This window comes from Salmo trutta, chromosome 19 (assembly GCF_901001165.1).
Source record: "Salmo trutta chromosome 19, fSalTru1.1, whole genome shotgun sequence".
NCBI classification, from domain to species: Eukaryota; Metazoa; Chordata; class Actinopteri; order Salmoniformes; family Salmonidae; genus Salmo; species Salmo trutta.
In genome coordinates, this window is record NC_042975.1 from 44383650 (window position 1) to 44398168 (window position 14519).

The window sequence follows — 14519 nt, forward strand, 5'->3', positions numbered from 1 at the left end:
TTATTTTTGGTAACCTATCTTTTTGGATACCCCCCTCCCTCTACAGCTCAGACTTTTAGAGGTTAAACACTTTGATGCTGGTTTTGCTGGTGACCAGTTTATACTGGTACGCTGCAGCATCACCAGCATCAAAGTGTCTAAAACACAATGAAGGCTGGTCACCAGCAAAACCAGCACGTTAGTTACCCAGCCTGGTCTCAGACTAGACATAACAAAGTACATGTAAATCCAGGACACTCAAATGAGTATGATATGTTAAGTTTGGTCTGGTTACATAAGATAGAAGGTTACTTAGGTTGGTTGGGATGGATGGGTGGGTGTATAACACAAAGATCCTTGATCAGGACCAGCCTGGTCTTATAGACTAGGCGTAACATAGTAAATGTAAATCCAGGACACTCAAATGAGTATGATATGTTATGTTAGGTCTGGTTACATAAGACAGAAGATTACTTACGTGAAAGTTTACCAACCCAAAGTTTGCGTGTTTGAATCTCATCAAGGACAACTTTAACATTTTAGCTAATTAGCAAAATACCAGCTTATCCAGCTAGTCGACCAGCCTAACCAGTCTACCACCCAAAGGTTGCGTGTTCAAATACTATCACGGACAACTTTAACATTTGAGCTAATTAGCAACTTTGCAACCAATGTTCCCTCTAAACTGCGCGCATGTCAGAACTGCCATGCAAAAGAAATATCAGCCCGCACAGAGAATCACAAGAACTTCACTCAGCTTTCTAGTTTTCCCACTATCAACGTTTCCCTTTACTGTGGCAATTGTGATCGAATCAACGCAATATTAGCCACTTTCAATGCAATATACCGAAACAAAACGAACTATGCAAGACTTAGTATGCACAACTAACGATGCAAGAGATTTTGTTGTAAACAGAGCGCATTGGAATAGGATTCTATTGCATTGACAGGCACAACTCAAGCCTATACTCTACACAGACTTATGCGCTATAACCAATCAGAGCTGCAGTAGACTTATATGCAAATAGACCATTGCCATATATGGATTTGTGCCATTCACTGGACTGTTTTACAGCATGAGCGGTCGAGATTATTACGCGCTTGTTTTGAGATCAACACGAGAGCTACATGTAGCCACATGCGCACAATTGTTAATATTCTTTGCTAGTTAGTGAATTATTAGCCCAGTTACGAACTTCTACAGATGCACCATTGAGAGCATCCTGTCAGGCTGTATCACTGCCTGGTATGGCAATTCCATCGTCCACAACCGCAGAGGGTGGTGCGGTCTGCACAACTCATCATCATGGGCACACTGACTGCCTGCCAGGACATCTACAGCACCTGCTCTCACAGGAAGGCCAAGAAGGTCATCAAGGACCTCAGCCACCCAAGCCACGGCCTGTTCACCCCGCTTCCATCCAGCAATGTCAGAGTCTGTAATATATATTATTCCGGACTCTGACATCTGACATTGCTCGCTCTGATATTTTTTTATTTTAACTTTTTGATTATGTGCGTATTGCTAAGATTTATTACTGCACTGTTAGAGCTAGAAACGCAAGCATTTCCCTGCATCTGCGAAAACATCTGCAAATCTGTGTATGCGACCAATAAACTTTGATTTGACTATGCATACTGCCTAAATGCCTAAAAGAAAGGTTGCTACAGCTGCAGCATTTGTGTTAAGGACTCACTGCTTATTTATTCGTTTTAGTTTAAGACTGGGGCATGGTTCTTGTGATTATGTACATGTAGCCAGTACTTTTAGTAGTCTTCCGATGATAGTGAAGTAAACGAACAGCATCAATGCTGCGTAAACAATTGACTCCCTCGAACATACCCAGAACCATTGAGCAGGCCATTTTCCCATAACTACTTGCGCGCTTCTACATTGTACGTTCGCAGATGACCAAAATGGCGGATTCGTCGGTGGGTACTCGATAGTCCCAAATCATTATACAACTACAACGTTTATATCCAGATGTGTACCCTCAACTTTCGTGAATAAATATTTTCAATGTCTTATCTTTCGACAGGTCGATGTTGTCGAGGGCTGTAGGCTCCCTGTTCTCCGAAAAAATCAGGAAAACGAAGATGAGTGGCGTGAGTATCGTCCTCTTGGCTACCACTAGGGTAGCTGGCGCAAACGTTAATAGCTGCTTAATAAACAACTGTCATGACTGAATGTTTGAAAACACAAGCGGCTAGTTACGGTAGTGGCACATAGTAAACAAAGGCACTGGTGACGTTTAATGGAGATTTCAATTGTTTACTAATTGTCTATCAGTTACGAAAGCATTAACGTTAGCTAGATAAATATTTTGATTATGTAGCTATGCTGAAGTTAGCTACGTTTAACGTAACGATGTTGTGTTTTGTAGACAAAAACTTTGCTTGCTAGCTTCGTAGCCAATGTATAATTTCAGATAGCGAAGGGACCCACAGATTGGATAGGTTTCTAGATCTGTCATGTCGTGTGATGTTTTCCTTGCAGCCTTGGCTGAAATTCTCAGTGTGAAAGAGATCCCTGGGAGAAAACTCTACTATGTCCACTATATTGACTGTGAGTAGCCTATACTTCATCATGTAAATGTGAGTGTAAAACTCCAACATTGCCATCAGTGATATTGACAGAAGAAGCAGATATGTGTAAATGTCAAGTTGGCAAACATTTGAGTAGAGATCAACTCAGGTGTGTGTGTGCCTCTGCTTGTTTAAAGTCAACAAGCGTCTGGATGAGTGGGTTACGCCGGACAGGCTTGACATGAAGAAGCTCCAGTTCCCTAAGAAGGAAGCTAAAACGCCCACTAAGAACGGGCTTCCGGGGTCGCGGCCCAGCTCCCCGGAGAGCGAAGTGGTAAGAGCGGCCGGAGCTGGCCCCCAACATACCCCCAGCAGGCCCCCACAGCCGCAAGCCCAGCAGAAGTCTATACCCACCAAAACTTCTCTACCAGACTTTCAAGTGTTGCAACAACAAGCTCAGGTTTGGTAGTAGTGTCTTAAGCCCAATCCTGGCAATTGTACCCTGTTGCTTGCTACCAATGTTATTTTCCTGCAGTCGTGGTTAGTACTTAATGCTGAGATGTTGGAAAGCTATTTTTGTTAAACAACTACTCTACTGTACAACCCAATTGTTATCGCCATTTGGTCTGCAGTCTTTTGGAGCTATGATATTTTAGTTAAATTAGACCAATGAACATGATGAAATGATAGACCTTGCAATTTGTGCTTCATGAATCATTTCAAAGATCTGTGAAATGCTACTTCCAGTAGCTTAATTCCAGATTTCTGTGAAATAACGTTTCTCTGGTCTTGCCTCTGTGATGAGAGACAGAATTGTCAAAATAAGGGGGTGGTATTTCTTCTGTTAGATGATATACAAATGCATTTACATATGTTTTAGCCTAAGGCCAGACAAAATTGATTCACTATTTAACGGATTTTCCCCCCAGAAAAGTGAGGCGAGCAAGCAAAAAAACTAACAAAAAATCATTAAGGTGATAAGGAATAACAATATTTACCACATTGTCCTAGGCTATATGGACATGAACAATAGGTGAAATATTCCATTTCAGACTGATTTTCAGATTATTATTATAATACACCAATTAACATTAATGAACATTATTCACATAGAATATTGCATTCTATTATACATCCTATCATATTCAAAAATTCAAAAAAAAGTAATGTATGAATGTATTATCAGTTCAGTAATCTACTTAATTGTATAGCCTAACAAATTCAAGAATGATTAACAATAAATACTTGTAATAAAATTAAAATGTTGATGCATAATAATGAGTTCATTACCTGAATGCATCTCTATAGCCTAGGTGTTATCAAAATATCCATACAAATATGACTAGGCCTTGTAGAAAGAGGGTCAACAAGTTAGGTCTGCCAAATGGATGTAACATTGGAAAAACATACATAAATCCAGCCATAGAGTATAACCTATCATCATCAAAACATTTTTGTTTATAACATGCACAATTAGAAGCATCAATCTATATAGATCAAGCGTGACTAAATTCAAGCCCAGTAACTTCTCACCGCATCCTCCTTCGATTGTCTCGTCTGGCTGCCACGAAAAGCCCCCACCACGCACACATCGCCAGTGTGCGTGCCACTGGCGATGTACTTTGCTGGATATGCTAGCTGTTCACGGCGACGCATCATCACATCAAACGCATTCCGTCGTGGTGTTATCGGTTGGCCTACTACTGGTAGTACGTGTAAAATGTAAGTTATGAATAGCAAATCACCATACAGCTGACACACTTCGATTTCACAAATCATTTTGACTTCAATTTGGTCGTCCAAAATAATATCAGCTTGCGTCTTTGCTGATGAATGCCCTGATCTCTGGCCAGTCAATTGGTTAAATGACATTGTTTCGTCTAATAATCGCTTCCAATAGATCTGAAAATGATGCAATAACCATGAATTTAACCGACTGTTTGTTTATAATGAGGGACGTCCCACGTTTAACCTGGACACATAAATAGTAGGACTTTGCGCTGAATTCCGTCATGAGAGAGAAATGAAACATCTGCAGGCGTGTGTGTTTCACTGTCCAATCCGAGGCTCGAACATGATCTGAGGCTGTTTGGTCTCTTGGGCATCAACTTGGGAAAGCCTCAAGGGAGAGCAGACAGTGCATTATAAACAAAGAGCCGCATACAGTTGAAGTCGGAAGTTTACATACACTTAGGTTGGAGTCATTAAAACTCGTTTTTCAACCACTCCACAAATTTCTTGTTGACAAACTATAGTTTTGGCAAGTCGGTTCGGACATCTACTTTCTGCATGACACAAGTCATTTTTCCAACAATTGTTTACAGACAGATTATTTCACTTATAATTCACTATCACAATTCCAGTGGGTCAGAAGTTTACATACAGTAAGTTGACTGTGCTTTTAAACAGCTTGGAAAATTCCAGAAAATGATGTCATGGCTTTAGAAGCTTCTGATAGGCTAATTGACATAATTTGAGTCAATTGGAGGTGTACCTGTGGATGTATTTCAAGGCCTACCTTCAAACTCAGTGCTTCTTTGTTTTGGGGGGGTGTGGAGAAAAGTGAGGCGGGGCATCCGTTAAACAGTAATTCAACTTTGTCCGGCCTAAGTTTATTATAAAACTTAAACAGGTTTGTATTGTCTTGACCTCTTATTAGGTCATTCTATTTTTAAATCATGCTCAGTCTCTATGCAAACTGTATGTTTTTGTTTTGATCTACTCAAGTATATGCTATCTTGACTGGCTATTGATTAGGCTTTTATTACAATGTTCAATGAATGACATAAGTTGAAGTGAAAATACAGCGCATTGTTTGAGTGTGACTGTCAGTTAATCCCCCTTCTCTTCCTTTCTGTTCAAATTCAGAGGAAGAGTCTAGATCTCAACCTTCAAACTGCCACAGCTCCTTCCAGAGGCAAAACTCTCCCCACGCCGGTACAGCATCAATTTACCCATTCTACACAGCCATGATTAAGACCTGTTTGGTCCACAAAGTCAGAATGGGTTCATAGCTACATTTGAATAGTAATGACAACAAACACATTTATGTAAGAACTCCTACAGTTGTATAATTCTAAAATCAAGGACAAACATCTTAAAGTAGATGATTTCTAAGTAAGTGATATTGATAACTGTGGGGGGTTGTCCCGGACCTAGTATATGACTGTTTGGTAATGTAAAAGATAGCTAGAACACCTCTGTGGTGTGGTTGGGATTTGAAATCCCATCAACATAATCTTAAAATATTCATTATTTTCAGCTTTTTCTCATGTCTGTCCATGTCTCATTTCTCATACAGAAGAGGAAAGCAGAGTCTGTGTCCCTGGCAACACAAGTGTCCCCGGCAACCCCCGTGCCATGCTTGCCAGGTTCGATTGAAGCCTCCCAGGCGTCTGTTTACCCTGCTGTAAGGGACACCAACACCTTCAACCTCAAATCCAACGCCCGCGATGACCATGAGCAGCTTACCTCTCTCACCACGGTAAACCAACATTTGATAACTTTGCGTTTCAGTAATGATCAATCGCTAGTCTCCCACTATTACTCTGTTGGTGTTTGATTTTTTTTATCTCTTCCCCTTTTCAAATGATCCCAGAATGGTACTGCCCGTCGCCCCATGCCCAATCAGCCAGGAAGGAAGAGGAAGCAGCCCCCCAACTGCGGGGGAACCGATGAGGTTTGGAACACTTTAGGGATTATGGGAATTGCTTCTTTAATCAAGTCATTATTTGCCCTCATTTCAACTGTAGACCACCCTATCTTCTCCCATCGTTCACATTTGTAGAGTAACACACTTTAGCAACGTACTGGCATCAACAAGTCATTCTTCTGTTTTCAGAAATTGCGTCTGCATCCTTTTAGCTTGAATATGTCAAAAAGAAAACAGATTTTACAGGACAAACTTGTTATGGATGTCACTAATACCCAGTTAGCGATAGGGCCCTTTCTATGCTAGACTAGTATGAGCCGGGATACTAGATTAGCGTTGACTAACAGGATCGTACCTTCCTAGTCCTATAGGTTTACCTTTCATGGTTATATGCTTTCAGTTAGACAGTAATCTGAGCAAGTCAATTCAATGTTGGTATCAGCACAAGCACATTTTCAACAATGTTACTTGCAGCATTGTAGCTAGTGATAGTGTGAGAAGGCGAAACTGTATTTTACATAATTATGTGTGAATTCTGGAATTATTGACCATTGTGAATTATTGCCTTTCCCTTTCTGTTTTAATGTTAAGATATCCCTCCCAAATTAACAAGGAAATAAAGAACAGGTCAATATAATATATGCAGAAATCTCCCTGGTGACCTTTAACTCCTGAATCTTCCCACATTGATAAAATTAGTGTAAACAATAATAATTTTCCTTCCCTCTTAAATCAGTGTCCAAAAGCCCTCGTCCGCTTGTGTTTTTCTGCTAGATAATAAAGGTTTTCCAGTATAACAACAGCCCTCGATGTGCCAATGTCTATCTGCAGCCAGGAGAGGTCCGTCTCATTTCCTTCTCATTGCCTGTTTGCCTGTGTCTCTTTGTTTATGGAATTATTTTAAAGGTAATGGCCTTCAATCAGACCTTTGGTATTTCATGTGAGAGCTATGTAAGGAATGCTCCCTATTTTTAATCAGTTATTTCATCTTTATTAGTTGGCTTTTATTTTGACAGGATTCTAAGCGATGTATCAGGTAATGGAATGATATCATTCTCTTCCTTTCTGCTGCTCTCTTCCTACCATTTTGCATCAGGACTCGCAGGACAGCTCTGATGGCATCCCCTCCACCCCTCGCATGACTGGCAGTCTGGTGTCGGACCGTAGCCATGACGACATTGTCACGCGTATGAAGAACATTGACTGCATTGAACTGGGCCGCCACAGGCTGAAGCCCTGGTACTTCTCGCCCTACCCACAGGAACTGACCACATTGCCTATTCTCTACCTCTGTGAGTTCTGCTTGAAGTACCTCAAGAGCCTCAAGTGTCTGCAGAGGCATCTGGTGAGATACTAGATTGGAATATCTCAATGAAATGTATGTAACACCAATACAAGAGCCAGAGGGGGAGGGTTGCTGTGCAGTCGTAGTATTGCGTTTGAGCTGCAGAACATGTCATCACATATTATTCTCCTCTCTCATCCAGACCAAGTGTAATCTTCGGCATCCACCTGGCAATGAGATCTACCGCAAGGGCACCATCTCCTTTTTTGAAATAGATGGCAGAAAAAACAAAGTGAGTAATGCCCATGATCCTCCCTGCTGCCTGGTCACACCTCATCAATGTAATGAGTTTCTCGCTTAACAACTCTTGTTTCTTCCATGTTTGCCAGACATACTCTCAGAACCTGTGTTTACTGGCCAAGTGTTTCCTGGACCACAAGACGCTGTACTATGACACAGACCCCTTCCTCTTCTACGTCATGACAGAGTACGACTCCAAGGGCTTCCACATAGTGGGCTACTTCTCCAAGGTACATGAAATGCTTCTTATCACCTGGTGCTTACAGTTAAACCTGTTGCTCATGATGATCAGCAATAATACTGTGTAATACTTGTCATTAAAAGCAACCCCTTCGACATGTTGAAAATGCAGCCGACTTACAATTTTTTTCTGTGCGCAGGAGAAAGAGTCGACGGAAGATTACAATGTGGCCTGTATCCTCACCTTACCTCCCTACCAGCGGAGAGGCTACGGCAAATTACTCATCGAGTTCAGTAAGTGAACCAGTAAGAAGTTACTGACTTTAAAACATGGATTTTAATATTGGATCTAGGGCGTTCAAACCCACTGGCTCCAGGTCATCTATAAGTCTTTGCTAGGTAAAGCCCCGCCTTATCTCAGCTCACTGGTCACCATAACAACACCCACCCGTAGCACGCGCTCCAGCAGGTATATTGCACTGGTCATCCCCAAAGCCAAAACTTCCTTTGGCCGCCTTTCCTTCCAGTTCTCTACTGTCAATGACTGGAACGAATTGCAAAAATCTCTGAAGCTGGAGACTTATATATCCCTCTCTAACTTTAAGCATCAGCTTACCGATCACTGTACCTGTACACAGCCAATCTGTAAATAGCACACCCAACTACCTCATCCCCATATTATTACACCCTCTTGCTCTTTTGCACCCCAGTATCTCTACTTGAACATCATCTGCATATCTATCACTCCAGTGTTAATGCTAAATTGTAATTATTTTTGCCTCTAGGGCCTATTTATTGCCTCCCTCTCTACTCTTCTACATTTGCACACACTGTACATAGATTTTTCTATTTTTCTTTTCTTTTGTGTTATCGACTGTGCGTTTGTTCATGTGTAACTCTGTGTTGTTGTTTTTGTCGCACTGCTTTGCTTTATCTTGGCCAGGTTGCAGTTGTAAATGAGAACTTGTTCTCAACTGGCCTACCTGGTTAAATAAAGGTGAAATAAAAATACAAAAATAAAAAATCTGTACAACCAGTGTACACTGTGTGTGTGTGTGTGTGTGTGTGTGTTAAAATGATCTGTGGGAGTGTGTTGAAATGTGGCCATTCAGTATGCCATAACTGAAGTTGTTGTCTTTTGGTCATCAGGTTATGAGCTGTCTAAGGTAGAGGGGAAGACGGGCACACCAGAGAAGCCTCTGTCTGACCTGGGGCTGCTCTCCTACCGCTCCTACTGGTCCCAGACCATCCTGGAGATCCTCATGGACCTCAAGCCTGACAATGGGGAGCGGCCGCAGATCACCATCAAGTACGCCTCTGTCCTGTTGTTCTACCAGCTTGTTCCCTTTTATAGCTCAAGCTGCTGTTATTTCTGTAACCTAATATCATGCGTCTTGTGTATTTCCAGTGACATCAGCGAGATCACCAGCGTGAAGAAAGAGGATGTCATATCTACACTTCAGTACCTTAACCTAATTAACTACTATAAGGTGACGGATACTAGTGCAGGGGACAACACTTCAGCACTTCACTTTTTTAAAATGAAAGGGCAATCTTGATCAGCATATTTGAACCTCTTCTCTCCCTGTGGCTTCTCAGGGCCAGTATATCCTGACTCTTTCGGAGGACATAGTGGAGGGGCATGAGAGGGCAATGCAGAAGCGTCACCTGCGCATCGACTCCAAATGCCTTCACTTCACCCCCAAGGACTGGAGCAAGAGGGGCAAGTGGTAGGACCCTATCTGGTTCTCCTGGTCTCTTTCTCTTTTACCGCATACTTTCCTGAAGCACTCTGGGTGAAGAGCACCACACAGGTCTCAGAGAGGATCAAAGATTTAAAAATGAACAAGAACTGTTTATATTCAGCATAATTTTTCTGATTCATGTCCAACCTCCTATTGCCCTCACCATTGGCCTCACCAGATTATCTCTGTCATTAGCAACAGTAGATCCATTTGCTTAGTCTCAATAGTACGAATGGTCATCAACTAATGTTGGCTAGATGACTCCTACCATCTGTTTCTTTGCCTTCCTGGCATTTGTCTTAGTCAGATTTCAACCCTCTTGGACTAGTCAGTAATTAGTTATTTTCACCTACATAAGCACATAATACTATGTTATTGTTTTGGATGTGATCTTGAATAATGAGTGCACATATCCACAGTCTCATTGATCCGACGCACTATGAGAATTACAGATCTAACTGCTTGCGACCAGTAGTAATTGTATATACTGTTTTATAAAGGATTTTTTTTAAAGGTGTGATGCATTTCTGTATGTTAAATGAGATGTGCGGGGATGCTCAGTACAGAAGATAAGCCATGTTGAACTCTTACAAGAATGTATATTTGGATACCTCTACAGTTGTCTGTCCTTTAAAAACAAATGGAATGTAAACTAACACGTTTGGCACAATAGCGTGTCATTTAATTTAATGAGACTATTTACTGTACATTTGTGTGTATTCATTTGTAACAAGTGATTCATACTTTGTTATTGTGTTCAATGGTTAGACAGCTATTCTATTTCCCTTCATATTTAAGTGTAAATTCTACATGGAGTCGTCTTCTCTTTGTAAGTGGTTTAGAGTTAAGGAATGGGTGATTCAAATTGTTGTATTAGATGTATTGAAAAAGACTATAAATCTAACCAACAGATGAGATTTGATATAAGAGCCTTAAAGAGAGATGGCTTTACACATCTAATAAACCAGGACACTTTTACTATGTTTCGTGTCTTTAATGAGTTATCAACGGATAAAATCTGACTGAGTTGTCATCACTCACAGGGAGAAATATGGTTGTTTTCTTTAAGTTTCACCCATGTTATTTTCCTTATTTGTGGTCGTTCCCCTGAATGTCCTCATTTGACTGAAAAGGAGGTCAAAAGAATGTAGTTTAGGAACTGAATCAGAAGACCTATTCCTGGGCTGTTTAGACATGCCCGGGCATCTTAGGCAGCAGACACACATTTATATGGAAGTAAAATGTATTTAGTGTGCTCTGCTCTAGAAGTTGTCTTTGTGTACAAAGAAAGAAGAATGCTTAGTCTCTTACCTCTTCCCATACTTATTGTCAATTTTGAGGAACTCAATTTCATAGAACTCCTCTCGTCTGTGGTTTACTGGAGCTCTATAGGCAGGTAACGTGAAGAGGAGACAGTTCTGTCTTCTGCCTATTGGTTGCATTTAGCCTCACCCATGTGCTATGTGGGAGCCTTTTGAAATTGTAGGACCAACCTAACTTCTTCATTGACTGCATCTCGTCCTCATAAACTCAGCAAAGAAAAGAAGCGTCCTCTCACTGTCAACTGTGTTAATTTTCAGCAAACTTAACATGTGTAAATATTTGTATGAACATAAGATTCAACAACTGAGACATAAACAGAACAAGTTCCACAGACGTGTGACTAACAGAAATGGAATAATGTGTCCCTGAACAAAGGCGGGGTCAAAAGTAATAGTATCTGGTGTGGCCACCAGCTGCATTAAGTACTGCAGTGCATCTCCTCATGGACTGCACCAGATTTGCCAGTTCTTGCTGTGAGATGTTACCCCACTCTTCCACCAAGGCACCTACAAGTTCCCGGACATTTCTGGGGGGAATGGCTCTAACCCTCACCCTCCGATCCAATATGTCCCATACGTGCTCAATGGGATTGTGATCCGGGCTCTTCGCTGGCCATGGCAGAACACTGACATTCCTGTCTTGCAGGAAATCATGCACAGAACAAGCAGTATGACTGGTGGCATTGTCATGCTGGAGGGTCATGTCAGGATGAGCCTGCAGGAAGGGTACCACATGAGGGAGGAGGATGTCTTCCCTGTAACGCACAGCGTTGAGATTGCCTGCAATGACAACAAGCTCAGTCCGATGATGCTGTGACACACAGCCCCAGACCATGACGGACCCTACACCTCCAAATCGATCCCGCTCCAGAGTACAGGCCTTGGTGTAATGCTTATTCCTTTGACGATAAATGTGAATCCGACCATCACCCCTGGTGAGACAAAACCACAACTCGTCAGTGAAGAGCACTTTTTGCCAGTCCTGTCTGGTCCAGCGACGGTGGGTTTGTGCCCATAGGCGACATTGTTGCCGGTAATGTCTGGTGAGGACCTGCCTTACAACAGGCCTACAAGCACTCAGTCCAGCCCTTCTCAGCCTATTGCGGACAGCCTGAGTACTGATGGAGGGATTGTGCGTTCCTGGTGTAACTCGGGCAGTTGTTATTGCCATCCTATATCTGTCCCACAGGTGTGATGTTCTGATGTACCGATCCTGTGCAGGTGTTGTTACACGTGGTCTGCCACTGCGAGGACGATCAGCTGTCCATCCTGTCTCCCTGTAGCGCTGTCTTAGGCGTCTCACAGTACGGACATTGCAATTTCTTGCCCTGGCCACATCTGCTGTCCTCATGCCTCCTTGCACCATGCCTAAGGCACGTTCACGCAGATGAGCAGGGACCCTGGGCATCTTTCTTTTGGTGTTTTTCAGAGTCAGTTTAAAGGCCTCTTTAGTGTCCTAAGTTTTCTTAACTGTGACCTTAATTGCCTACCGTCTGTAAGCTGTTAGTGTCTTAACGACCGTTCCACAGGTGAATGGTCATTAATTGTTTATGGTTCATTGGACAAGCATGGGAAACAGTGTTTAAACCCTTTACAATGAAGATCTGTGAAGTTATTTGGATTTTATGAGTTATCTTTGAAAGACAGGGTCCTGAAATAAGGACGTTTCCTTTTTTGCTGAGTTTATGTCCCCTAAAGTAGAAAAGAATAGAGAAAGAATGTAATGTTCAGCTAAATCTACTCCAGTATCTGTCTTGCCTTATTGTTTGTCATGTTCTGAATAGCTTTTGGATCTTTTAACGTTTCTTGATTGTCAGTTGGAAGTTGTCGACAAGGACAGCAATGAATAGACTATGCAGGGAAAATCACAATGTACAACAAACATACTGTAGTGTCTTTGTTGCAACATTTATAAGCTTACTCACTTGAGGAAAGTGAAGTATTCCACCACAATGTACAGAACAAGAAATATTATGTGGGTGGACCTTTCAAAAAAGGAATGTACATCATGACCTCAGTTAGTTACATGGTGATGATGACTGATAATGCCCAACTTCTAGACCATGCTTCACACAAACAGTAGTGTTCTCTCACCGTGGTCTCAGCGGGTAGAGGAGATGAAAACCCAGTCATCCAGAGTGAGCAGCTGGAACAGGGTGCGAAGCTTTCCGGGTCAGGCTCGTTGAACATCTCTCGGAAAATGACAGAAAATATGAAGAGGAATATGAACGTGAGGATGATAGCCCCCATGGACTGGAGGCAGGTGGACATGATGGACTGGAGATTTTGGAGAAAGATGTCAAGGAAAGGATGACATGTTACTGAACCGTGATGAAAGATATACAGAACACAAAGTTACGTTCGGAAAGTATTCAGACCCCTTGACTTTTTGCACATTTTGTTATGTTACAGCCTTATTCTAAAATTGATTAAATTAATCTGTCAATCTACACACATTACCCCATAATGACAGAGCGAAAACAGGTTTTTAGACATTTTTGCAAATGTATTCAAAATAAAAACAGAAATACTTTATTTACACAATTATTCAGACCATTTGCTATGAGACTTGAAATTGAACTCCGGTGCATCCTGTTTCGATTGGTCACCCTTGAGATGTTTCTACAACTTGATTGGAGTCCATCTGTGGTAACTTAACATGATTTAGAAAGGCACACACCTGTCTATGTAAGGTCCCACAGTTGACAGTGCATGTCAGAGCAAGAACCAAGCCATGACGTCGAAGGAATTGTCTGTAGAGCTTCGAGACAGGATTGTGACGAGGCACAGATCTGGGGAAGGGTACCAAAAAATGTCTGAAGCATTGAAGGTCCCCAAGAACACAGTGGCTTCCATCATTCTTAAATGGAAGAAGTTTGGAACCACCAAGACTCTTCCTAGAGCTGGTCGCCCGGCCAAACTGCGCAATCAGGGGAGAAGGGCCTTGGTCAGGGGGGTGACCAAGAACCCGATGATCACTCTGACAGTGCTCCAGAGTTCCTTTGTGGAGATGGGAGGCCACTAATCAGGCCTTTATGTTAAAGTGGCCAGACGGAAGCCACTCCTCAGTAAAAGGAACATGACAGCCCACTTGGAGTTTGCCAAAAGGCACCTAAAGGACTCTCAGACCATGAGACCAAGAACGAACTATTGGGCCTGAATGCCAAGTGTCATGTGTGGAGGAAACCTGGCACCATCCCTATGGTGAAGCATGATGATGGCAGCATCATGCTGCGGGGATGTTTTTCAGTGGCGGGGACTGGGAGACTAGTCAGGATCGAGGGAAAGATGAATGGAGCAAAGTACAGAGAGATCCTTGATGAAAACCTACTCCAGAGCTCTCAGGACCCCAGAATGGGGCGGAGGTTCACCTTCCAACAAGACAACAACCCTAAACACACAGCTAAGACAATGCAGGAGTGGCCCAGCCGGAGCCCGGACTTGAACCCGATCGAACATCTCTGGAGAGATCTGAAAATAGCTGTGCAGCGACGCTCCCCATCCAACCTGACAGAGCTTGAGAGGATCGG

At 42.3% G+C, this 14519-nt stretch overlaps 1 protein-coding gene across 2 annotated transcripts; it reads left to right on the forward strand.

The window, feature by feature from the left end:
- Positions 1-1846: 1846 nt before the first annotated feature.
- Positions 1847-10648, forward strand: LOC115154702 (histone acetyltransferase KAT5-like). 2 transcript variants are annotated; one of them, XM_029701182.1, is made up of 15 exons: positions 1847-1911; positions 2019-2085; positions 2477-2545; positions 2703-2965; positions 5374-5442; positions 5807-5989; positions 6104-6184; positions 6932-6997; positions 7254-7502; positions 7645-7734; positions 7832-7972; positions 8123-8216; positions 9072-9231; positions 9331-9412; positions 9522-10648. In XM_029701182.1, exons 1-15 carry the CDS (start codon positions 1888-1890, stop codon positions 9654-9656), a joined length of 1773 nt encoding a protein of 590 aa, XP_029557042.1. In that variant the 5' UTR covers positions 1847-1887; the 3' UTR covers positions 9657-10648. The 2 variants fall into 2 exon arrangements, with proteins under 2 accessions (XP_029557042.1, XP_029557043.1); XM_029701183.1 differs by lacking the exon at positions 6932-6997.
- The last annotated feature ends 3871 nt before the right edge of the window (positions 10649-14519 follow it).